This window comes from Hyperolius riggenbachi, chromosome 1, assembly GCF_040937935.1.
Source record: "Hyperolius riggenbachi isolate aHypRig1 chromosome 1, aHypRig1.pri, whole genome shotgun sequence".
NCBI classification, from domain to species: domain Eukaryota; kingdom Metazoa; phylum Chordata; class Amphibia; order Anura; family Hyperoliidae; genus Hyperolius; species Hyperolius riggenbachi.
The window spans coordinates 630,500,490-630,527,925 of NC_090646.1; the positions used below are offsets into that span (position 1 = coordinate 630,500,490).

General features: G+C 43.2%; 1 protein-coding gene across 3 annotated transcripts in view; it reads left to right on the forward strand.

The window, feature by feature from the left end:
- The window catches only part of SPEF2 (sperm flagellar 2), a 176,564-nt gene that overhangs the window by 17,928 nt on the left and 131,200 nt on the right, over positions 1-27,436 (forward strand). For all 3 annotated transcript variants that reach the window (XM_068251235.1, XM_068251236.1, XM_068251237.1), the window contains exons 2-4: positions 12,411-12,513; positions 16,404-16,656; positions 19,972-20,142. In XM_068251235.1, the coding sequence (XP_068107336.1) occupies positions 12,411-12,513; positions 16,404-16,656; positions 19,972-20,142 (527 nt within the window). The remainder of the gene's footprint in view (positions 1-12,410; positions 12,514-16,403; positions 16,657-19,971; positions 20,143-27,436) is intronic.

The following is a 27,436-nucleotide window of genomic DNA, read 5'->3' on the forward strand; positions in this document are numbered from 1 at the left end:
CCCGCCGTGGGGTCTTCAGAAGTCTTCGGGAGCCGAGTCCTCCCAAAGACAGGCGGCTCCATACTGCGCACGTGCGAGTGCGTCATAGAGGGCGCATGCGCAGTGTAGAGCGGCCCGAGCTCGAGTGCTCCAGAAGCATTTTTGAAGCCTCCCTTCGGCGTGAAAACAGCGGTATTTGACCGAAATGGTCGAATACCGCTACGGGGGAGCCAGCGCAACAGCGGGGAACGGGAGAGGAGAGGGAATGCTCTATGGCAGGGGTCTGGCCTCTGGCCCCCCCCCTATCCCCCCGTGGCCGCCGCTCCTGTTACCTTATTTTCTCTCGTAGCCCCTCTGCTCTTTGCAGCATCTCCTATTACAGCAGCGCGTCCTGCGGCTGCTGTAAGGAGGGAAGGAAGCAGGGCAGCGGTTTCCATGGTAACAGCGATGCATATCGCCGCTACAGGAAGGTGCTGTCCTGCTTTCTCCCCTCCTCACAGCAGCTGCAAGACGCGCTGCTATAATAGGAGATGCTGCAAAGAACAGGGGGTCTACGGGAGAATGTAAAAGTGGCAGCGGCCGCCAGCTCATAAGGTAACAGGAGCGGCGGCCGGGGGGAAGGGGGCTATACAGGGGCAACTATACTAGCAATACAGGGGCAACTTTACAGGCTATACAAGCGCAACTATACTAGCAATAGAGGGGCAACTATACAGGCTATACAAGGGCAACTATACTAGCTATACAGGGGCAACTATATTAGCTATATAAGGGCAACTATACTAGCAATACAGGGGCAACTATGCTAGCAATACAAGGGCAACTATACTAGCTATACAGGGGCAACTATATTAGCTATACAGGGGCAACTATACTAGCTATACAGGGGCAACTATACTAGCAGTACAGGGGCAACTATACTAGCAATACAAGGGCAACTATACTAGCTATACAGGGGCAACTATACTAGCTATACAGGGGCAACTATACTAGCAATACAAGGGCAACTATACTAGCTATACAGGGGCAACTATACTAGCTATACAGGGGCAACTATACTAGCAATACAAGGGCAACTATACTAGCTATACAGGGGCAACTATACTAGCTATACAGGGGTAACTATACTAGCTATACAAGGGCAACTATACTAGCAATACAGGGACAACTATACTAGCCATACAGGGGCAACTATACTAGCAATACAAGGGCAATTATATTAGCTATACAGGGGCAACTATACTAGCTATACAGGGGCAACTATACTAGCTATACAGGGGCAACTATACTAGCAATACAGCGGCAACTATACTAGCTATACAGGGGCAACTATACTAGCTATACAGGGGCAACTATGTTAGCTATACAAGGGCAACTATACTAGCTATAGAAGGGCAACTATATTAGCTATACAGGGGCAACTATACTAGCTATACAGGGGCAACTATACTAGCTATACAGGGGCAACTATATTAGCTATACGGGGTAACTATACTAGCTATACAGGGGCAACTATATTAGCTATACAGGGGTAACTATGCTAGCTATACTGGGGTAACTATACTGGGGGCAACTATACCTAGATACAGGGGGCACTTATACCTGGTGGCTAGCTATACTGGGGTAACTATACTGGGATACTGGGGGCAACTATACCTAGATACAGGGGGCACTTATACCTGGTGGCTACCTACCTATCTATATACTCCAAATGCTAACACCGACTCCACCGCGCCAACACCCCCCCTGGGCCACGGAGAGAAGTTTGGTCTTGATAGCGGTCCCCGGACTAAGTATCTGACTTTTTTGTTTAAATTATGGTTCCCATTCACTTTAAGACAAACTTCTGTTTTGGCAAAAGTTAGGTGTGTTTCCCCCGTGGCAGATATATACAGGTGCACTGTTGTAGCTGTGTGTGATCTTGGATGGATGCATCGATGTCCTGATGACAACAAACAAGAGGGAGTTGCGATGAGAACAAACACTGGAGTCCCTGCGGAGCTGATCTCCACATGCTTCTACTGTTTATGTGCTGCTCGGGGTGTCAGGCGGAAGCTGAGCTCTCTACTTAATGCACTAATGATTTAACCCTATACTGCAGCACACTTACTAACTTTCTACAGTTTACTTTTTCTTTCATAACACAAGTTTGCAAGTACCCAGGGCCGTGCCGAGGCAGAGGCGAGAGAGGCTCCAGCCTCAGGGCGCAGTGTAGGAGGGGGCGCACAACTCACTCAGCTATCAGCTATGTGTTTGAAGCAGGGTGAAATAAGAAAAGGGGATACATGGCAGTGACTGCAAGCCAGATAACTAGAGATTAAGGTGTTGGGGGCCCTGGGGCACCTCTTACTCTAATAGCAATCAGTGTGTGACGGCTGAGGTGGGAGGGATGGAGGGGTGCACTTTGGTGTCTCAGCCTTGGGTGCTGGAGGACCTTGTCCCGCCTCTGCAAGTACCTGCTTCTAAAATTGAAAACCTTCTAAAGTCAAATGAATATATATAGTATTATGTATTTATGTAGCGCTCACACCATCTGTAGCGTTTTTGAATAGTGCACATGTCACTGATTTTTCCTCCCAGGAGCTCACAATCTAATCCACAGGTGTAAAACTACAGCCCTTATCCATTCCAGTCATACCTCCCAACTTTTTAAGATGAGAAAGAGGGACACTTAAGCCACTCCCCTGCCACACCCCGATATCATGTCCCCAACACAGCTAGTCATGAATACCATAAAGATTTCATACGAAAAATGTGTTGTTTTATAATTCAAACCACACTGGTCCTTTCTATCCTGGTTCATTTTTTTCATATTAACATTTGAAATTAGTAATTATATCAATTTAAAGGATGGGAATAAAGTCAAGAGTCAAATACATTTTTTAGTAGAGAAATTCATATATTTATATAGAATGAGGAACAAAGTCCTGAAAGAGGGACAAATGAGGCGGAAAGAGGGACAGAGGGATAGGGGTTCCAAAGAGGGACTGTCCCTCCAAAAGAGGGACAGTTGTGAGCTATGATTCCAGTGTTTAGGATGGACTGAGAAATACCAGCCAATCAGCTATCCCTCCCACCTGGACCCCCCCCCCCCCCCACTAACACTTAAAGTGAACCCGAGAGGAAGCACCCTCATGTATTTTACCATATAGATCAGTGGGAACATTAGAGAAAACACCTACCCTGCTCTCTGTTTCATTCTGAAATGCACAGCTTGTTTCTTATCAGACCTGATAAAATTCCCGACTGAGCATTCAGTCTTGCTTTGCTCTAATGACTCAGCTATAATGATTCCTGAGTAGAGCCAGCAGGTGGCAGGCTTGGACTTGAAAAGACATGAGCGAACACAGATTGAGTTATAAATATTCTTGAAGATAGTAGCAAAAAAGTTTCTGTACCGTGTTAGCCAAACAAATTATATAGGTAGAAAAAAAACAACGTTTTGTAAGAAATAATACCTTTTAATGGCTAACTAATAGAGTTAAATGATGCATGCTTTCTGGGATCTAGTCCCCTTCTTCAGGCATATTTCCAGATGTAAGCTGAAGTAAAACACTGATGCAGATAAATGGTAAACACGAAGATGACAGTTGTGATGGTTACTGTTTATCCGTTAGGTGTCAGGTGATCAGCAGGCTGGAGCCAGTGAGTTAGTGCAACCATACATGAAATCCAGCAGGTTTCTGAAGATCATGAAGCCAAATCAATCATGTTACATAAGGTGTCATGAATCCTGTTCCACAATTTAAACCTTCTGTTAATGTCTTGAACATTTTCATAAATTTGTACTCAGAAACTTTTCTTGATTGATCATTTTTGAAGTTACCCTTAAGAACAAGTACTTTTAGATCTTGCATGCTGTGTCCTGGTTCACAGAAGTGTTGGCCCACTGGTGTGTCCATTTTACCCTCATTAATTTTAAAGCGGTGATGGTTCATTCTTGTGCGCAGTTTTTGTCCTGTTTCTCCTATATAGATTCCTCTTGAGGGGCATTTCATGCAGCGTATCATGTATACAACATTGGATGACTCGCAGGAAAATTGGTCTTGTATTTGATGATATTTCTGTGAGTTTGGTATTTGTATTTGGCTTGTGCTCAAGATATAAGGGCAGGTCTCACACCTTGTGTTATTGCAGGGTAATGTGCCTGGAGTATCTGGTGTAGATAATGTACTTCTGATAATCATTTGTCTCAAATTGGGAGGTTGTCTGAAAGCAAGCAGTGGTAAATCAGGAAAAACATCCTTCAGGTGTTTGTCTTTATGGAGTATTGGTTGTAGGGCTTTTGATATCTTCCTCAGTGTCTTTAATTTTGGGTTGTAGGTTACCACAATTGGGATTCTGTTGTTTTCAGTCTTTGGGGTGTACTTCAACAGTTCCTCTCTTGATTTTAAAGTTGCTCTGTGTATTTGATCATCAACGATTTGTGGATGATATCCCTGATCTATGAATATTTTACGTAGTGACATAAGTTGTCTGTCTCTGTCCAAGGAGGAGCTGTAGTGATTTTGGATAAATCCAGCTATAATCAAGAAGCAAACAGACAGCTCTCCAACAACACCTACTACAAAAGACTAGAAACAAACCCCACGCTACAATACTCAAGGGAATTGAAGAATATGCTTTTTAATGATCTTTCCTCAAAATCATCTAACATACTTACATTAATACCAGCTAATCCTAAAATAGGCACCTTCTACATCTTACCAAAAATACACAAAGAAGGAAATCCAGGTCGTCCTATCATCTCTGGTTTGGGGACACTAACAGAAAAGATATCTGGTTGGGTAGAAAACATTCTTAAACCCATGGTAAGGAATACAGCCAGCTACATCCAGGACACCACTGACCTTCTTAACAAATTGACTGCCATGGGTCCGATCCCAGAGGGTGCTATCCTGGCTACAATGGATGTTGAATCCCTTTATACCAACATTCCACACGAGGACGGTATTGCAGCTTGCCAACATTTCCTTCAGCTAAATGATCTACCAACAGAGCCCACACTACAACTTATCAGGTATATACTAACTCACAACTATTTTTCATTTGGGAATGATATGTATCTACAGACAATGGGCAGTGCTATGGGAAGTAGGATGTCGCCCCAGTATGCAAATTTGTTTATGGCCAGATTGGAGGAAAACTTCCTTTCAACTTGTGAAATTAAACCATGGGCTTACTTCAGATTTATAGACGATATCCTATTAATCTGGACAGCATCACAGGAAGAATTAATCAGATTCCACAAAAACTTCTCAGAGTACCACAAGAACATCAAGTTAACGCTCAGCTTTTCAACCTCCCATGTCAGTTTCCTGGATACCACAATTTATATACAAGATAGAATTTTACAAACATCCATATACCGTAAACCAACTGACCGGCATATTTACCTAAGATGGAAGAGTTTTCACCCGGAACACACCAAAAAATCTATTGTTTACAGCCAGGCTCTGAGGTATAACCGAATATGTTCTAATTCAGAGGACAGAGACAGACAACTTATGTCACTACGTAAAATATTCATAGATCAGGGATATCATCCACAAATCGTTGATGATCAAATACACAGAGCAACTTTAAAATCAAGAGAGGAACTGTTGAAGTACACCCCAAAGACTGAAAACAACAGAATCCCAATTGTGGTAACCTACAACCCAAAATTAAAGACACTGAGGAAGATATCAAAAGCCCTACAACCAATACTCCATAAAGACAAACGCCTGAAGGATGTTTTTCCTGATTTACCACTGCTTGCTTTCAGACAACCTCCCAATTTGAGACAAATGATTATCAGAAGTACATTATCTACACCAGATACTCCAGGCACATTACCCTGCAATAACACAAGGTGTGAGACCTGCCCTTATATCTTGAGCACAAGCCAAATACAAATACCAAACTCACAGAAATATCATCAAATACAAGACCAATTTTCCTGCGAGTCATCCAATGTTGTATACATGATACGCTGCATGAAATGCCCCTCAAGAGGAATCTATATAGGAGAAACAGGACAAAAACTGCGCACAAGATTGAACCATCACCGCTTTAAAATTAATGAGGGTAAAATGGACACACCAGTGGGCCAACACTTCTGTGAACCAGGACACAGCATGCAAGATCTAAAAGTACTTGTTCTTAAGGGTAACTTTACTAATGATCAATCAAGAAAAGTTTCTGAGTACAAATTTATGAAAATGTTCAAGACATTAACAGAAGGTTTAAATTGTGGAACAGGATTCATGACACCTTATGTAACATGATTGATTTGGCTTCATGATCTTCAGAAACCTGCTGGATTTCATGTATGGTTGCACTAACTCACTGGCTCCAGCCTGCTGATCACCTGACACCTAACGGATAAACAGTAACCATCACAACTGTCATCTTCGTGTTTACCATTTATCTGCATCAGTGTTTTACTTCAGCTTACATCTGGAAAAGACTAGATCCCAGAAAGCTTGCATCATTTAACTCTATTAGTTAGCCATTAAAAGGTATTATTTCTTACAAAACGTTGTTTTTTTTCTACCTATATAAAATATTCTTGAACAAAGCCAGACTGAATGATCAGTCAGGGATTTTATCAGGGCTGATTAGAAGCAAGCTGTGCAGTGCAGAATGAAACAGAAAGCAAGGTAGGTGTTTTCTCTATTGTTCCCACTGATATACATGGTAAAATACATGAGGGTGCTTCGTCTCTGGTTCCCTTTAACCACTTTCACGTGTAAGAATGGCAACAGTTTAAATATTCCCCTTGAAAATCAATCAGTGAATTTTAATTGGCTGTTGTAGGCTCCACCCACATTTCTAAATATTAATCCCAGTCACACAGTGGCCAACTGTGTTAAGTTTGAGAACCCTGCCATTAACAGTGTAAGAAATCTGATTGGCTGTTTGTGGTTCAGCCCCTTTCCAGAATTTGAAGCCCAGTCACCCAATGCCAGACTGTGCCTCTGCCTCTGCCATTAACAGTGTAAGAATGGCAGCAATGTAAATATTCCCCTTGAAAATCAATAGGTGAATTTTGATTTGCTATTGTAAGCTTCACTCACCTTCCTAAATATTAATCCCAGTCACCAACTGTGTCAGGTTTGAGAACCCTGACATTAACAGTGTAAGAATGGCTGCAGTTTATATTTTCTCATGTAAAAAATTAGTTGTTTTTGGCTCCGCCCACTGTTTCTAACCTTGACTTACAATCAATCAATGACCAAGTTTATGAGCTTTAGGGTCCTTGGCATCAATAGATTGCATTTTCCCATTGAAATGAAACAAATCTAGATGTTTGTGTCCCGCCCCCTTTTCAGAATGTAAACCCCAGTCTTCCCGGTGACTGACTGCACGAGATTTGAGGCCTCCGCCATTAACAGCGTAAGAAAGTCAGCAATGTAAATATTAGCCTTGAAAATCAATAGGTGAATTTTGATTGGCTGCTCTAAGCTCAACCCACTTTTCTGAATATTTATCCCAGTCACCCAGTGACCAACCTTGTGAAGTTTGAGAAGCCTGCCATTAACAGAGTAAGAATGGCTGCTGTTTGTATTTTCCTAGGTAAAATAATTTAGTTGTTAGCTCCGCCCACTTTTTCAAACCTTGACATACAGTCACTCAATGACCAAGTTTATGAGCTTTGTGGTCCTTGGCATCAATAATTTAAAATTTTCCACTGAAATGAAACAAATGTGATTAGCTGTTTGTGGCTCCGCCCCCTTTTCAGAATGTGGACTCCAGTCACCCAATGACCGACTGTACCAGGTTTGAGGCCTTTGCATTTAAGAGTAGAAGAATGGCAACAATGTGACTATTCCCCTTGAATTTTTATTGGCTGTTGTAGGCTCCACGCACTTTTCTGAATATTAACCACGTGAGGACTGTCGGCTTACATCCCCCTAGTAGTGACCAGGCTATTTTTTACAATTTAGGCCACTGCAGCTTTAAGGGTTTGCTGCAGAGCCATACAAGTCAGCTCACACGTGATTCCCCCCCCCCCCCCTTCTGCCCACCAACAAAGCTTTCTGATTGCTACTGCTCTGTTAGTTTGTTTTTTGTTTGTCTATTTTTTTTATTTTTTTTTCAATTCCCAGCCCTCCCTCCCCCTGCCAGCCAATCACCACGATCGGCTGTCAAAAGCATCGCTTCTGATCTCCTCTGACAGCCGAGTGACACGCCTTAGATTGCAGTGCTGTACATTGTAAACAGACAGCGGTTTCGCTGTCTAACAGTCTGATTCGTAGCTCCGTCATTGAAGCATTGATGCACTGCATCGGCGCGCAGATCTCCTGCAAAGCCCCGCCCCAGGGCTCCACGCCAATTGGCGTTGAGCGGTTCAGGGGCTGCTGCCGCGTTCACACCAATTGGCTCCGTCCACTTTTTCTGACCTTGACATGCAGTCACTCAATGACCACGTTTATGAGCTTGGTATCAATCATTTGTACATTCCCATATAAATTAAACAAATCTGATTGGCTGTTTGTGGCTCCACCCCTTTCCAGCATTTTAACCCCAGTAACCCAATGAGCAACTGTACCAGGTTTGAGGCATTTGCTATTAAGAGTGTATGAATGGCAGCATTTTAAATATTCCCCTTGAAAATCAACAGGTGAATTTTGATTGGCTATTGTAGGCTCCCCCCACTTCCCTGAATATTAATCTCAGTCACCCAGTGACTAACTGTGCAAAGTTTGGGAATCCTGCCATTAACAGTGTAAGGGCTGGTTCAGACGGGCGTCTGCGGAGCGTTTACCGCCAGCGTTCAAGACTTGGCGTTAAACGCTCCCATTCAAGTGAATGGGGGTGTCTGCACCAGGCTTTTACGGGCGTTTACGCGAATGTGGCATTCGGGTCCCGATTTTCCCTGTCGTTCAAGGCGCCCCTGGATGCTACATGTAGCGTCCTGGGGTGGTTAAACGCCACGGGTAATGTTCGCCTAGGGGAAGAAAACCGCTGACCGCATCCGAAAGCTACATGAAGGCTGCTGAAAGCCCGAACACGTAGCCGCCGCAACGCCACCAAACGCGACGCCACAGAAAGCCGGGCAGACGCCCGTGTGAACCAGCCCTAACAATGGCTGCAGTTTATATTTTCACAGTGAACTTTGTTTTTGGCTCCACCCACTTTTTGTAACCTGGACACACAGTCACTCAATGACCACGTCTATAAGCTTTCAGGGTGCTGGCATCAAAAATGTGTGAATGGAAGCAGTTTATCCACCATTGGCTGTGGCCGCCCCTTTAGTGAATTTAAACCTCAGTCACCCAATGACCATCTGTAGACAGTTTGAAGCCTCTGCCATTAACAGTGTAAGAATGGCAACAGTTTAAATATTTCCCTTGAAAATCAATAGGTGAATTTTGATTGGCTGTTGTAAGCTCCACCCACTTTCCTGAATATTAATCCCAGTCACCCAGTGGCCAAGTGTGCCAAGTTTGAAAACCCTGCGATTTACAGTGCAAGAATGGCTGCAGTTTACATTTTCCCATTTAAAATGAATGGCTGAAATTTGATTGGCTGTTTAATGCTCCACCCACTTTTCCTGGATTTGTAACCTTGGTCACCAAGTGACCAACTGTACCAAGTGTGGGGACTCTGGCTTGAATACTGTGAGAATGGCAGCCTTTTCCATTTTTTCCATTGACTTGAATGGGTGAAATCTGATTTGCTGCTTGTAGCTCGGCCCAGGTGTGCAGGGGGGCCGCGAGACCCCCAGAAAATATCATCCCAGGTAGTAAGGGATCTGTATACCAAGTTCCATTCAAATCGGTCAAGGCGTTTTCGAGTGATCGCGGCACATACATACACACATGCACACACCCATACATCTGATTTTATATATATAGATGTAGTCAGTGTTTGCCTATTGTAAAATCTTTCCTCTCCCTGATTTACATTCTGAAATTTATCGCAGGTAGTTACATCTTTAGTTCTGTCAGATGATCTCTATGCAGAGCCGGGCCGAGACAGAGGCGAGAGAGGCTCCAGCCTCCGGGTGCAGTGTAGGAGGGGTGCACAACTCGCTCATCTATCACTCCCCTACTGTGTTTGAAGCAGAGAGAAATAAGAAAAGAGGATGCATGGCAGTGACTGCAAGCCAGATAACTAGAGATTAAAGAGAACCTGTACTGAGTAAAAATATTTAAAATAAACACATGAGGTAACTTCAAATGAACATTACATAGTTACCTTGCCATCAGTTCCTCTCAGAAGCTCACCATTTTCTTCTGACAATAATCCTTTCCAGTTCTGACAATATTTTGTCAGATCTGAAATATATCAGTTGCTGTCAGTAAAATATCAGTTGCTGTCAGTTATAGCTGAGAGGAAAACTGATGTGCGAGGTAATGTCCATGTTTCCCTATGGCTCAAGTGGGAGATGTTACAGTTTAACTGTGTGCTGACCAGAAAGCTGTTATGGGTAATGGCCATTTTCAAAATGGAGGACAGAATATTCCTTTGATCACAGTGAACTAACAGGATGCGGGACAAGAGAAAGACACTGAGGAGTAAACTACATGGAAGGTAAGTATTACTTGTGTATACTTATTTTGACTTATTTTCAGTTCAGGTTTTCTTTAAGGTGTTAAAGAGAAACTCCGACCAAAAATTGAACTTTATCCGAATCAGTAGCTGATACCCCCTTTTACATGAGAAATTTATTCCTTTTCACAAACAGACCATCAGGGGGCACTGTATGACTGATATTGTGGTGAAACCCTTCCAACAAAGAAATTCTTAATACGTACTCTTGGCAGTTTCCTGTCTGTGAACCTGGTTGCATTGTGGGAAATAGCTGTTTCCAACTGCCAAAACAGCAAGCAGCAGCTACATCACTTACCAGCAGTAAAAATGTCACCATGTGATAAATGTCAGAATATAAACCAGTGATTTAAAATTTTTTACAATGGGCAAACACTGACTAAATAATGTATACACAATTATTGTGAAAGTGAAGCACTTTTTTTTATTACATTATTTTCACTGGAGTTCCTTTTTAAGGGGGGGGGGGGGTGTTGGGGTTCCTCTTAGTCTAATTGCAATCAGTGTGTGATGGATGGCCGCAGTTTACTGAAAATTCTATCCCTCACTGAGCATGATTCACAAAGCTTTTTCACCTGTTTTCACCTTGTCTACGTTACTTTTTTCCCCAAAGAGCAAAAATATCGAGGTAAGAAAAGTAATATTGAAAGGAAGTTAATCAGGAACAGCTTACTTTGGGTGCATTTTTAGCTTGGTAAAGGCATTGAAAGGTTATTTTTATCAATCAGGTTTTTTGAGAAAAAATTAGAAGTTTTATGAATAGAGCCCATTGCAGTGAGGTTCACAGCTAACTGTCATGTCCATCACCCTGACATCACACTGTGGGAGGGGTTTCACCACAATATCGACCATACAGATCCCCCCGATGATCTATTTGAGAAAAGGTAAAGATTTCTCCTGGGAAAGGGGGTATCAGCTACCGATTGTAATTGAAGATCAATCCATGGTTACAGTACCTCTAACCATTTATGCCGCCGGCTGAGGTAGCACTGATGCACGCACCCACATGTTGTCCCCCATTAGCCCGGAGATCAGTGAATGGGAACATAGTTTCCATCCATTGATCTGAGTCCCCTGTAAAAATACCGACGTCTTCTTATCAGAAAACGCAGTCTCTGATTAAAAAAAAAGTTTCCTGTCCTCCTTATGCTTCCTGAAAGCAAACGCTCTCGCTTCCAGGACTAAAAAAAAAAAATGTGACTGTGGCCATCTACATACATTTTTTCAATGAAATAAACACACGTTATTACATTTAAAATTAACTGTTTACCTCCCTCACCAAAAATTACCTAAATAAAATTTTTAATGAAAAAAAAAAAATTACAATAGAAAAAAAACATACTGTAAATAGTTACCTAAGGGTCTGAACTTTTTTTAATATGCATGTGAAGAGGGTATATTACAAGCATTTTTTAAATTATAAGCTTGTAAATAGTGATGGACGCAAAACTGAAAAAAATTCACCTTTTATTCCAAATAAAATATTGGCGCCATACACTGTGATAGAGACATAATTTAAATGGTGTAATAACCGGGACAAATGGGCAAATAAAATACATAGGTTTTAATTATGGTTGCATGAATTATTTTAAAGCTATAATGGCCGAAAACTGAGAAATAATTTTTTTTCCATTTTTTTTCTTAATATTCCTGTGAAAATGCATTTAGAAAAAAATAATTCTTAGCAAAATGTACCACCCAAAGAAAGCCTAATTGGTGGCGGAAAAAACAAGATATAGATCAATTAATTGTGATAATTAATGATAAAGTAATTGGCAAATGACTGGGAGGTGAAAATTGCTCTGATGCATAAGGTGAAAAAATGGTGAAATGGTTAAAGAACTGCTGCCCAGGCTGTGATATCAACATAACAATGATTTCTGTTTTAGAGCCCAAGAACTTTGCCAAAGAATTTTCTACAGGATATCTCATTGGAGAAGTTCTGCATAAATATCAGTTACAAGATGACTTTGACCAGTTTTCACAAAGCAGGTGAGTCCTGTTTCTATGTACAGTCTTTCTGTAACTGTGTATATAATAAAGGAGGAGGATCTTTGTCACCTGAGATTAGTGCCATGTAGTCTCATTCCAGTAGGGCACCTCAGAGGAGCTCTGCCGTGTCTGATATAAATGAAGGGTTGTATGTGCCCTGCCCATGCATGAAGAAGGTGGGACATTACAGCGAAATAGGTGATGGTTTCAGATGCGTGCGCCGGCCGCCATAACACCAATGTTATAGTCCGCGGCCTGCTCACTGGTAGTTCGGGGTCATTAGACCCCGAATTACTTCTCCCTCCTCTCGGAGCGCGAATAGTATTTAAGGCCACCGGCAATTTGAGCGGCAACAGGGTGAGCTGTCATTCAGCTGACCCTGCGCCCAGTTCACCAGCAGCGTACATATACGGCCCATTCAGAATCAGATTTATTCACCAAGTCATGTACAGGGTCGGTGATGGAACAAAATAAGCATACAATTTTTACATGGTACTAAACAAAGCATACATAAGGCTTGATTCACAAAGCGGCGCTAACAGTTAGCACCCTGGTGAAAAGCCCCTTATCACGCCTAAACTCAGTTTAGGCGTGGTAAGTTTAAGCGTGATAAGTTTAGGTGTGATAAGTTTAGGCGTGATAAGTTTAGGGATGATAAGTTTAGGCGTGATAAGTTTAGGCGTGCTAAGTTTAAGCACCAACTGGGTTAGCACCGCAGTGCACAGCTGATCAAAAGTTTTGCGCTAGCAAAATCTGGTGCACTTCGCATAGAGTTTAATGGCGCTGCTTTGCGTGCGGGACTTTACGCACGATCTAAACTTATCTAAACTTATAACGCCTAAACTTATCACGCCTAAACTTATCACGCCTAAATTTATCATGCCTAAACTGGCTTTTCACCAGCGTGGTGCAATGGTTATTACGCCTAAAGTCTTTTACTGGGTTATTGTGAATCAAGCCCATAGACAGCATTACGGTAGCAAGAAATATTGAGAAGAGAGGGTAGAGTAGGACCAGAGGGGTAGTCTGATTAATCTATGCCATATTACGGCACTCAACGCTACGCAGACTGTCCACGGGACAGAGAGGCATAGCAAAGGCAGAGAGGACAACAGAGTTTATCGTGGACAAGGATGAGTTCATCGCTAGTGTAGAGGAGCCATGCTCAGCTGGGCCTAGTCCAAGGGGCCAGACTGAGGACTGGCGTGATGAAGTGAGGTCAACGTCTATTGATGCCAGCATGCTGCCGAGCGGCGTGGTGTAGCGTGGAGCAGAGGCTGGCAGCTGTGGGGCCAAGGGGGACCTTGGCAAGGCAGGCAGTGGTGGGCCTAGCAGCCTCAGGGCCAGGGGTGATGGCCAGGGGTCTGGTGGTTGGGGGCGGGAGGTTTGAAATCGCAGTGTAACAAATCTCCCACATCTGTACTTGTTCAGATTTCCAAATAGCATTTTTATTTCTAATTGGAGGCAGAGAAATTTTAAAAACAAAAAAAGACAGTTGCGATGTAAGTGAGAAGGAATAGGATATATAGAACAGTTAGAAAGTACCATTATTGAAAGCCAAATCCAGGTACAGATCTAAATACACCGTCTGAAAGCTCAGTAAGCAGAATGCGCAAACATTACCCTGCTGTGTCCAATTAGGATTCTGCAGCTAAAAATGTCCTGTTTGGTCACGTGGCCTGAAGAAGTAGCAGTAGAGTATTACCTTATCAGCAGGGCCGGATTTACCATAAGGCACTGTAGGCACGTGCCCATCTCCCTTCAGCTGAGGGGCATCTCTAGCTATCTAATACTTGGGGGCACCTCAAACAACTTAATATTGAAGGTACTTCTTGTTACCTAATACTAAGGGGCACCTGTGGCTATCTACACCGGGCAGGGAAAGTGGGGGAAGGTAAACGCTGGGTCAGCCAGCACACTTGCAGTGCTTTTCGCTGAGGGTTTGTGGGTCTGTGAATGGTGAAGTCTAAGGTGCCAGAACATCCGTGCCTATAGGCTCTTGTGATGTAAATCCGGGCCTGCTTATCAGTAATATGTCGGCTGACTTTGCTGTTGGTTTAATGCTGGGTACACACAATGCAATTCCCTGCCAGATCGACAGGTTAAATTGATAATTTCACACAAATCCGATCTGTTTCATATCCGATAGATTTTGATACTGATCTGAAAATCAATATCATTATTGATCAGAAGCACATCAGACATGTTGGAAATTTTCGTTTCAACTCGTCGATCTGACCAGGAAATTGCATTGTGGGTTACCTAGCATTATAAGTCAACTCATGTATACCTCCTACTTCTGCCACTAACCTGATGCTTAATGGGACTCAGTGACGATTCAGTGATTTTTACATACTTGGGGCTTCCTCCAGCCCCATTTTCATGGATCGCTCCCACGCCGCTGTCCTCCACCTCCTCTATTGCCTGTACCGGGTCTCGTTACTTCCACCGGATGCGGCCAGTTGTACGAATGTGCAGGGATGCCCCCCCATCTTGCCATCGTTGATAGAGGGGGCGGAGCACGGCAGCGTGGGAGCGATCTGAGCGTATGGGACTGGAGGAAGCCCCAGGTATGTATAAATCTATTATTTTTTTCGTCTCTGAGTCTCTTTAAGAGCTCTTTTCCACTTAGAAGTGCATGCTCGTTAACTTTCCCTACCGCAATTCCACTGCGAACGTGCTGCGATCCGTCAGGGGTATGGTGTGATTGGGGTGCAGTTTGCAGGGGAAAAAAATTAGTGGGAAATTGCTCAGTCGCTTGTTAATTCACATAGCGGTGCGATTAGTATGAGATTTTTCTGCACTCCTATAGAAAACGCAGCAGAACAACGACTGCGCTCATGACAAAATTGTGCCACAAATGGAGAAGTTTGCCATGGTTTCTATTAGTTTTACCTTTATGTTGCATTTTGCAATGTGCTAGCAAGAATCAAGAAATTTGGGTGCCCAGGGCTGATTTACTATTTAGGCGCCACATAGCAGCTAATGCAAAATATCGGCTATTGGGTGCCAAAGAAGACATTTGGGAGCCTGCTAAATAGCAGGCACCACCAGGCCTGTCCAAACAAAATTTTTTGTTTCGAGAATTAGTGTTTTGATAAATATTGTTTTGAAATTTGTTTTTGAGAATTATGCAAAACAAAAGTTTGCTTTCTTAAAATAGAAGGTATTTGCGATAATTCAGGTTGGAGTGAGCATATGATGTCTCCCACGATGCATAACTGCTGAATATGAAAATTATCCCTTGTATCCCTTATTGTCCCTGCAAGCTAGCCACACCTCCAGAACCGCTGGAATGCAATGATTTGTCAGCTTGTTAATTGTACAGAGCCATAATAATCCAACATGCATACAGACTGTTTCAGATTGGTCGATCCTCATAAGTGCATGGCATGAATTAATATGACTCTATGGAATAGGACTTGAAAGACCCAGAGTTATTATTTTGAGAAATGTAATATCATTATCATTTTAAACTTTATTTTAGAAATGCATCGCTTTTAGTATTAACTATATTTGAAGCAGAAAAAGGGGAGTTTTAGGGTTAGGCATCAGGAAGGGGGGTTTTAGGGTTAGGCACCACCAGGGGGGGGTCTTAGAGTTAGACACCACTGGGAGGGGGCTATAGGGTTAGGCATCAGTATAGGGAGGGTTATGGGTGAGAGAGTAGGGTTCAGACAAAGATGTAGTAACTATAAAAAATATTGCTATAGACAATAGCTTAATATTTTGTTTATACCCCAGGCCCTTTTTTCCTTTTTTAGGAATAGACCAGTATCGTATCGCAAGACATTGGTAGTAGAGAAGGGCCCTGATATTATTTAGTGTCTATAAATCCAAAACCGCATTTACTTGATAAGGCCATATGTTGTAAATTTCTATTCCTTTAGGGCGGCCAATGCCAAGCTGAACAATTTCACCCGAGTGGAGCCCACCCTGCAGCTGTTGGGAGTGCCTTTTGACCAGAATGTGGCTCAGAGCATCATTTCAGAGCAACATGGAGCTGCGACGCGGCTTCTGTATCAGCTGTATGTCGCTCTGCAGAAGAAGAAGAAGGCGGGGCTCACTGGGGTGGCCCTGGAGACCCTGAGGCCTGCTGCCCCAGCAAAACTGCAAAGCATTGGCACCGAGATGTATAAAGAGGTACGTGAGCAATGCTTATTGAAGTTTCATGGAAACTAAACAAAAGCAAAACTGTAGTGCTCTTAGTTTTCTCATAAGAAATATTTTCTTATCAATAAATTTTCTTAAGTTTCCAGAATCTTGCAAACTCTAAAAAGTGGCTAAGAAAAGTAGTATCAGGCTTAAAATTAACCTGAGATGAATGGCTTAAAAGGATTATTCTGTACCTGGGGCTTCCTCCAGCCCCCTGTAGATGTAGTCTGTCAGCTCCCTCGATGACCCTCTGGTCCCATCAGCTGTGTTTCTGTGAAGTCTGCGACCCAGCTGGTGGTGGGCCACTACGCATGCGCTGTCCTTTGTCATGCTGCTTCTCCATTGCGCTCCTGCAGGCGGGAGCGTTCTGTGCAAGCTTAGTTACAGACTTAATGAACTGAGCATGCGCAGAAAGCTCCCAGCCACGAAAGTGCAATCAGAGAGGTGCGTGGCCTGCAAGCTGAGTCACGGTTTTTACTGTGACTGACAGCAGCAAAAAACACAGGTGAACGAAAACACATTGAGATAGCCGACAGACTAAAGGGGGCAGGTAATTAAAAATAATTTTCTCCCCTTCACCCTAGGTATACTTTATGTAGGTTTGGAACAACCTGTTTTAGTACTTTTTATGATAGCTAATGCCTGAAAAGGTATTTCAATGGTAAGGTGTGATAACATCTCCCACGAGAACACTCAGAAAAGTTAATTGAAATAAAGGGGGAAAAAAAGGTTTAAAATTGAATACTTACCTCAATAGTGGAAAGCCTTTGTATAGTCCAGAGACTCCAGAGGATTCCTCTACTGTTCCAGTGTTGGGAACCCTTTAACCACTTTCCAAATGCTTTATCGTGTATACACATATCTTTCTGTTTACGAGCATTGTGTGATCTTGCGCGGAATGGGAACCGTTTGCGGCAGAGTACTTATCTGTGAATGGGAACATGTGTTCCCAAAGCCGATCAAAGTGCCTGCTATGAATGACCACCGGCATCAGCGAGATGCCTGTGGTCATTCATAAAATGAAAGTAAACATACGTTAACATCACTGTTCAGTACATAGATTAATGAAAGTGTGCGGATATCTTGTGGACAAAGCGGTAAAAAGAGTGACAGCATTTAACCACTTTACCCCCGCGCGTACGTATTTCTCCGCCCCTTTTTCCATCCTTTGACAACCAGGGACGGAGAAACACGTACTTTCCGCGTTCCCGACGCTGCCCGCGCTCCCGCTCGTAAACACGCCGCCCGCCGCTAGTAAACACGCCGCCGCCCGCTCGCCCGGAGATCAATGAACGGGAAAATCCATTCCCGTTCGTTGATCTAAGCCCCACAATGACCCGCTGCTCTCCTATGGGCAGCGCGATCATTGTGAGAAGAAACTCACGTGTCCAGCCTCCTTATTTTTCCTCCAAGCTTCCGGAAGGAGGCTTGGAGGTCGCAATAAAGCAAAAAGTTACTGTGGCCATCTTGTGGCCAAATAGTAAACTACACCCTACACATTTTTCACATACAAATAAATGACTTTTACACAAAAAATTAACTCATTACCTCCCACACTCCCCATTTTATTTTTTTTTGTAATTAAAAAAAAATTCAAAAATTTACAATTAAAAAAAATACATAATTAGTTACCTTAGGGACTGAACTTTTTAAATATTTAAGTCAAGAGGGTATAACACTGTTACTTTATAAACTATGGGCTTGTAATTAGGGATGGACGCAAAACTGAAAAAAATGCACCTTTATTTCCAAATGAAATATTGGCGCCAAACATTGTGATAGGGACATAATTTAAACGGTTTTATAACCGGGACAAAAGGGCACATAAATTTCATGGGTTTTAATTACAGTAGCATGCATTATTTAAAAACTATAATGGCCGAAAACTGAAAAATAATTTTTTTTTTCCCCACATTTTTCCTATTTTCCCATTAAAACACATTTAGAAAAAAATAATTCTTGGCATAATGTCCCATCTAAAGAAAGCCTAATTGGTGGCGGAAAAAACAAGATATAGTTCATTTCATTGCGATAAGTAATGATAAAGTTATAGACGAATGAATGGAAGGAGTGCTGAAAGGTGAAAATTGCTCTGGTGGTCAGGGGGTAAAACCCCTCAGTGGTGAAGTGGTTAAAAAACAAACACACAAATAACATAGTTACCTTAAAGAGAACCCGAGGTGGGATTTAATTATGTTACTGGGGCACAGAGGCTGGTTGTGCACACTAAGACCAGCCTTCGTTGCCCCATGGTGTGCCTCCATGTCCCCCCTGCGCGCCGCTATACCCCCCGCAGTGCTGGCGACACGCAGCGCGTCCCCAGCACAATGTTTACCTATGCGCTGTCAGTCAGCGCCGCTCCCCCGCCTCCTCCGCATCAGCGCTACCCGCCCGCGTCACTTCCCTCCTATCAGCGGGAGGGAAGGGACACGGGCGGGTAGCGCCGATGCGGAGGAGGCGGGGGAGCAGCGCTGACAGACAGCGCTTAGGTAAACATTGTGCTGGCGAGACGCTGTGTATCGCCCGCACTGCGGGGGTATAGCGGCGCGCAGGGGGGACATGAAGGCACACCATGGGGCAACGGAGGCTGGTCTTAGTGTGCACAACCAGCCTCTGTGCCCCAGTAACATAATTAAATCCCACCTTGGGTTCTCTTTAAAGACTCAGCTTTTTTAATATGTATATCATGACGGTATATTACTGTTATTTTTGCAAATAAGTGATTGTAGTTAGTGATATAGTGTAAACAAACAAAAATACACCTTTAATTCCAAATAATAATAATAAATAATACTCCACATGCGTGGTAACGTCCGCACCTCCTTGATCACGCTTCCGTCCCAGTTCAGGTGTGCTTTAAAGACCAAGTCAGAAAAACTCTCTCACTGATCTTCTTTCTAGATTAATACTGCATAGCGAGTGCTTTTGTTTAGCATAACGCCCACTCTGGATCAACCAGACAGGTGAAGTAAAACCACAAGAAGGCTCAGAGGAAATAATCCAAGTCACTCTCAGTGATCTGATCCAAAGGGGTTTTGGAAACAGGCAAACAGTCAACTTTTTTCGATATTCCAAAATGGCAAAAATGTACTTTGATATTATCTATTACTGCAAATGTGGGCTATTTGGCCCTTGTGGGTGGTGGGGGGAGGCAGATGTGCACAAGTCCCCCAGAAATTGTCCATAAGTTATAGATTCCGTGTAAATATTGTTGAGTAACATTGTTCCTTTGCAAAGCAGTGGAATTATATAAGTGATATGAAAGTACCAGATCTGAACTGAGATTTCTCTTGTCTCTTCTAGAGATTAAAGACACTGGTCCCCCGTCAGGCTGATGTCAACTTGCAGCAAGTCACAGAGCAGTTTGATCTGAAAGCCAAAGAGATGGATGAGAAGATGGCCCAAATCCAGAATGATGAATTAAAGAAGATCCAGAAGATACAAGAGGAGCTAAGACTTCAGGACATTGATAAGGTAGAGGGGGTGGTTGTTATCAGTGGCGTAACAATAGGGGCTGTGGCCCCTGCACCCATGGGGGAGGGGGGGCTCGGTCATTTTGGGCATGAGGAGTCGCAGCATGAGGGGAGAGCATTGGCCCCCACATCGGCGGGGATGGGGGGGCCACTCCCCCCCCCCCCCCTTTCAACTCAGACTCTCCCCTCAGCGGGCTCCCCTCCTGCATTAATAGGTGGCAGCAGCGGCAGCGGAGGTCCGATCTCTAACTGCCGCATGCTACTTCCTGTTTATCCCCGCCGATGTGGGGGCCAATGCTCTCCCCTTATGCTGCGACTTCTCCTGCCTTCCAAAACGGCCCTAAACAGGCCCCGGAGTGGTCCATCCAAATTTTTGCAGGGGGCCCAGTGATTTCTAGTTACGCCCCTGGTTGTTACATGATATTCCCATTGAATGCATGACCACTGTCAGGGCCTGGACACACTGGCTGCGTTGCGCTGCATTTTTATAATCATGTGCGCTTTTTCAATTGCAAAGCCTTTTTAAAAATAATGAAAATCATAATGAACTGTACACAGTGGTACAATTTTAGAAAATCGCAGTGTCTGCAGCACTGTGTTTTAAAAATCGCATTCAAAAATGCAATTGGATTGTGTTTTTTTCTAGGTCAAATCCCAGAGGACCTTACAACTTCCTGTTGAAGGACTTTTAGCCAATAGCCAATCACAAGAAAAACGTAACCGCATTGAAAAATGCAAGCAAAAACACAAACGCATCACTTTTTTGCACCCGCGCTTGTCAGCGCTTGGTACCGGAGGTGGTTGAGAATGAGACAGGGGCAAACGCAGGATTTTTAAGGGGGGGATTCCTGAAAGGTCCGGAAGCACTTAGGCCCCGCTCACACTGCACGCGTTTCCAGCCGCGTTTTGGAAACGCGTGCAGGTGGCCGACACGCACAACATCAGACATTGCATAGAGTGCATTGTCTGATGTTCACACTGCATGCGTTCCGGACTTGTGCGGTCCGGGAACGCATGCTGCACGCATTTTTTGTAAAAACGCGTGGCTGTCCCATTCACTTTTCAGTGATGGGATCAGCCACGCAACGCACACAAACGCGGATGGCATGCGTTGCGTTCCACATGCGTGGCCATCCGCGTTTGTGATGTGAATGGGGCCTTATGTCCCCGAGTGCTTCCGAAGACAGGTGGCTCCATACTGCCCATGCACAAAAGTGCGCTGGCGTATTACGGGGCTGCTTGTCTTTGGAAGTACTCAAGGACACGAGTGTTTCTGAGGGCTTCTGGTAGCAGCAAATTTGAACGGGGGACAGCGATGGAACAACTCCCCGAGAGAGAAACGGCAGATAGACTTAGTTTGGACAATTCAGTGGAATATGCCACAGTGTCACATAGCGCAAGCGATAGCCATATGATGCAGGGTTATATGCATCTGCGGAAGATGGCGGCGCTATATAAATACTAAATAATAATAATTTGCCTCACCAGGATTGCATTTTTATTTAGCTTTCCTGTATGACAAGAAGACACAAACACCCAGCACTAGGGAAAGAGGGAAACAAAGGTGAATGAGGGAGGGCTGGTGCACACCAAGAGGGCTTCTGAGCGTTTTTCAAATCGACAGTGATTTGAAAAGCGCTTGGCTAATGTTACCCTATGAGGGTGTTCTCACAGCAGCATTGTGATTTTTTCAAAATCGCAGGTATATTGCATGTAGCATTTTTTTGAGCAATTCATTCAGAAATCGCTCTGAAAATCGCTTCACAAAATTGCACTCACTAATTGCTAGCGATTGCTATTGTGATTTTGGCATGCACTAGCCCAGTAAGAGGAGGAGTGGAGAGGGACTGAGAATAGCCTGAGATGGAGCAGAGAGCTTATCCGTATTGCAGAAAGCAGCCCTTCTGGAGTCTCGGGACTGTCAAAAACTTTTCACCTTGTTTAACACCTTATCCACACATGCAGTCATTATAACAATGAGGAGAGACCAGACAGATGTTTGCCCACAGACCCTCCAGGCAAGCTCTGCATCATGCTGTGTATATTTACCAGCTTGCCTGCCCTCTAATTGCACTTTTATCAGCTAGCCTAGTGTTTCACCTGAATACACCAGACACAAATCTCTGAATGAAAGGCTGCCTGGGGGGAGATTGCCCCCCTTCCAGCCAGCACTAGGGGAAGTAGGAAAACAATAGTGAATGCAGAGAGAGTATCTGTATTGCAGTCCCCCATCACACAGGCTACTTGCATGTGTCTCCTGTCCCTGCCAGCCAAATCCAAAAAAGCCTCTCACACAAGCTGCAGGCAGCCCTCCTGGAGTTTAGGGACTGTCAAAACTTGTCAACCTGTGAAATACCTTTTGTAGCTGTCTACATGCAGTCTTTACAATAGTGAAAGAGCTGAGTTTTTCCCACAATTCCTGCAGGAGGCAAGCCTTTACCAGCTCGCCCGCTTTAGCGATTTCAGGGAATTTTTTTTAAAGGGACAGGAGTCTCAGGGGGGTGTTCCATACACCCAGAACCCCGGTCTGGATACGCCAGTGTGAGAGGACAGTTACTGGCAGTGACGCCAGCGCTGGGTCCCTGATTTGATTCCGAGCAAGTTCAACATCTGCAAGGTGTTTGTATATTCTCTCCCCATGCCTGTGTGGGTGTCCTCCGGGCACTACGGTTTCCTCTCTTATTCCAAAAACATACAGATAAGTTAATTGGCTTCCCCCTAAAATTGTCCCTAGACTACGATACATACACTACACGATACATACATAAACAAATCACTATGGTAGGGACTAGATTGTGAGCCCCTCTGAGGGACAGTTAGTGACAAGACAACTCTGTACAGCGCTGAAGAAGATGTCAGCTATATATAAATAAATCTATATATATAAAATCGGATGTGTGTCTGTGTGTGTGTGCGTGTGTGTGTGCGTGTGTGTATGTATGTATGTGCCGCGATCACGCGAAAACGCCTTGACCGATTTGAACGAAACTTGGTATACAGATCCCTTACTACCTGGGATGATATGTTCTGGGGGTCTCGCAGCCCCCTTGCACACATGGGCGGAGCTACAAACAGCCAATCAGATTTCACCCATGCAAGTCAATGGAAAAAATGTAAAAGGCTGCCATTCTCACAGTAATCAAGCCAGAGTCCCCACACTTGGCACAGTTGGTCACTTGGTGACCGAGGTTACAAATCCAGGAAAAGTGGGCGGGGCAGAAAACAGCCAATCAAATTTCAGCCATTCATTATAAATGGGAAAATGTAAACTGCAACCATTCTTAGACTGTTAATTGCAGGGTTCTCAAACTTGCCACAGTTGGTCACTGGGTGAATACGATTAAGATTCAAGAAAGTGGATGGAGCCTACAACAGCCAATCAAAATTCACCTATTGATTTTCAAGGGGAATATTTAAACTGCTGCCATTCTTACACTGTTAATGGCAGAGGCTTCAAACTTGCTACAGTCGGTCTTTGCGTGACTGGGGTCCAAATTCACAAAAGGGGCGGGTCCACAAACAGACAATCAGATTTCCTTGGTGGATAAACTGCTTCCATTCACACATTTTTGATGCCTAGAACCTGACAGCTCACAAACTTGGTTATTGAGTGTCTGTGTGTCCAGGTTACAAAAAGTGGGCGGAGCCAAAAACAAATTTTACTAGGAAAATATAAACTGTAGCCATTCTTACACCGTTAATGGCAGTGTTCTCAAACTTTGCACAGTTGGTCACTGGGTGAATGAGATTAAGAATTTGGAAGGTAGGTGGAGCCTACAACAGCCAATAAAAATTCACCTTTCGATTTTCAAAGGGAATATTTAAGCTGCTACCATTCTTATACTGTTAATAGCAGATGCCTCAAACCTGGTACAGTTGGTCACTGGGTTATTAGGGTTCAAATTCAGAAAGGGGATGGAGACACAAACAGCCAATCAGATTTGTTTATTTTTCAATGGGAAAATACAAAGTATTGATACCAAGGACCCCAAAGCTGATAAACCTGATAACTGAGTGACTGTATGTCAAGGTTGGAAAAAGTGTGCGGCGCCAACAACTTAATTTTTTACATGGCAGGGTTCCCAAACTTGACACAATTGGCCACTAGGTGACTGGGATTAATATTCAGAAATGTGGGTGAAGCCTAAAATCAGCCAATCAAAATTCACCTATTGATTTTCAAGGTGGAACATTTACATTGCTACCATTCTTACATTGTTAATGGCAGAGGTCTCAAACCTGATACAGTCAGTTATTGTATGACTGGGGTCCAAATTCACTAAAGTGGGTGGAGCCACAAACAGCCAATTAGATTTTTTTAGGTTGGTTTAAGCCATTCTGTTATTGGCAGGGTTCTCAAACTTGACACAGTTGGCCACTGGGTGACTGTGACTAATATTCAGGGAAGTGGGTGGAGCCTACAGCAGCCAATCAAAATTCACCTTTTGATTTTCAAGGGGAATATTTACATTGCTGCCATTCATACACTTTTAATGGCAGAGGCCTTAAATCTGGTACAGTCAGTCACTGGGAGACTGGGGTTTAAATTCTGAAAAGGGAGTGGGCCAAAAACAGCCAATCAGATTGGTTTAATTTCAATGGTAAAATGCAACTTATTGATGCCAAAGACCCCACAGCTCATAAACTTGGTCATTGAGTGACTGTATGTCAAGTTTAGAAATAGTGGGCAGAGCCAAAAACAACTAACTTTTTACATGAGAAAATATAAATTGCAGCTATTCTTACACTGTTAATGGCAGGGTTCTCAAACTTGACACAGTTGGTCACTGGGGGACCAGGATTAATATTCGGAAAAGTAGGTGGAGCCTACAAGAGCCAATCAAAATTCACCTATTGATTTTCAAGGGGAATATTGAAATTGCTGTCATTTTTACAATGTTAATGGCAGAAGCCTCAAACCTGCTACAGTCGGTCATCAAGTTACTGGGGTTCAAATTCACTAAAGGGGTGGAGCCACAAACAGCCAATTAGATTTGCTTTTTTTGAATAAACTGCTTCCATTCACACAATTTTGATGCCAGGAACCCAAAAGCTCACAAAATTGGTCATTGAGTAGTGTGTCAAGGTTACAAAAAGTGGGTGGAGACAAAAACAGATTTTACTAGGAAATTGTAAACTGCAGCCCTTCTTCACTGTTAATGGTAGGGTTCTCAAACTTTGCACAGTTGGTTACTGGGTGACTGGGATTAATATTCAGAAAAGTGGGTGGAGCCTAAAAAAGCCAATCAAAATCACTAGTTAATTTTCAAGGGGAATATTAAAATTGCTGCCATTCTTGCACTGTTAATGGCACAAGCCTCAAACCTGGTACAGTTAGTCATTGGGGTTCAAATTCAGAAAAGGGGACAGAGCCACAAACAGTTTCATTTCTTGGGAAAATACAAATTATTAATGCCAAGGACCCCAAAGCTCACAAACTTGGTTATTGAGTGACTGTATGTCCAGGTTACAAAAAATAGGTGGAGCCAACAACAAATTTCACTGGGAAAATGTAGACTGCAGTCCTTCTTACACTCTTTATGGCAGGGTTCCCAAACTTTGCCCAGATGGTCACTGGGTGACTGAAATTAATATTCAGGGAAGTGGGTGGAGTCTATAATAGCCAATCAAAATTCACCTGTTGATTTTCAAGGGGAATATTTAAATTGCTGCCATTTTTATACTGGTAATAGCAGATACCTAAAACCTGCTACAGTTGGTCATTGGGTGACTGGGGTTCAAATGCTGGAGAGGGGCAGAGGCTCAAACAGCCAATCTGATTTGTTTAATTTCTATGGGAATATACAAATTATTGATGCTAAAGACCCCAAAGCTCACAAACTTGGTCATTGAGTGTATATGCGTTATGGTTAGAAGAAGTGGGCGGAACCAACACAAGTCAAATACATACCCGGGCAACGCCGGGTCATCAGTGGGTGGAGACAAATACAAATTTCACTGGGAAAATGTAAACTGCAGCCATTCTTGCACTGTTAATGGCAGGGTTCTTAAACGTTGCACAGTTGGTCACTCAGTTAATGGGATTAACCACTTCACCACTGAGGGGTTTTACCCCTTGAGCACCAGAGCAATTTTCACCTTTCAGCGCTCCTTCCATTCATTCGTCTATAACTTTATCATTACTTATCACAATTAAATGAACTATATCTTGTTTTTTCCGCCACCAATTAGGCTTTCTTTAGGTGGGACATTATGCCAAGAATTATTTTATTCTAAATGTGTTTTAATGGGAAAATAGGAAAAAATGTGGGAAAAAATTATTATTTTTTAGTTTTTGACCATTATAGTTTTTAAATAATGCATGCTACTGTAATTAAAACCCATGAAATGTATTTGCCCTTTTGTCCCGGTTATAAAACCGTTTAAATTATGTCCCTATCACAATGTTTGGCGCCAATATTTTATTTGGAAATAAAGGTGCATTTTTTTCAGTTTTGCGTCCATCCCTAATTACAAGCCCATAGTTTATAAAGTAACAGTGTTGTACCCTCCTGACATAAAAAATTTAAAAGTTCAGTCCCTAAGGTAACTATTTATGTATTTTTTTTTTTTTTAAAAATGGGGAGTGTGGGAGGTAATGAGTTAATTTTTTGTGTATAAGTAATGAATTTGTGTGTGAAAAATGCTTTAGGGTGTAGTTTTACTATTTGGCCACAAGATGGCAACAGTAACTTTTTGTTTAATGCGACCTCCAAGCGTCCTTCCGGACGCTTGGAGGAAGTACTTGGAGGCTGGGTAAGTTTTTTTTTTTTTTTTACAATGATCACGCTGCTTATCGGAAAAGCAGCAGATCATTGCGGGGCTTAGGTCAACAAACGGGAATGGATTTTCCCGTTCATTGATCTCCGGGCGAGCGGCGTGCGCCGTGTTTACGAGCGGGAGTGCGCGCTAGAGCGAGCGGGAGCGCGGGCAGCGGCGGGATCGCGGAAAGTACGGATTTCTTCGTCCCTGAGGGTAAAAGGATGGAAAAAGGGACGGAGAAATTTGTACAGGCGGGGGTAAAGTGGTTAATATTGAGAAAAGTGGGTGGAGCCTACAAAAGTGTATAAAGTTTCACCTATTGCTTTTCAAGGGAATATTTAATTGCTACTATTCTTGCACTGTTAATGGCACAGGCCTCAAACCTGGTACAGTTGGTCATTGGGTGACTGGGGTTCAATTTCAGAAAAGGAGGTGGAGCCACAAACAATCCATCAGATTTGTTTCATTTCAATGCAAATTATTGATGCCAAAGACTACAAAGCTCACAAACTTCGTCATTGAGTAATTGTGTG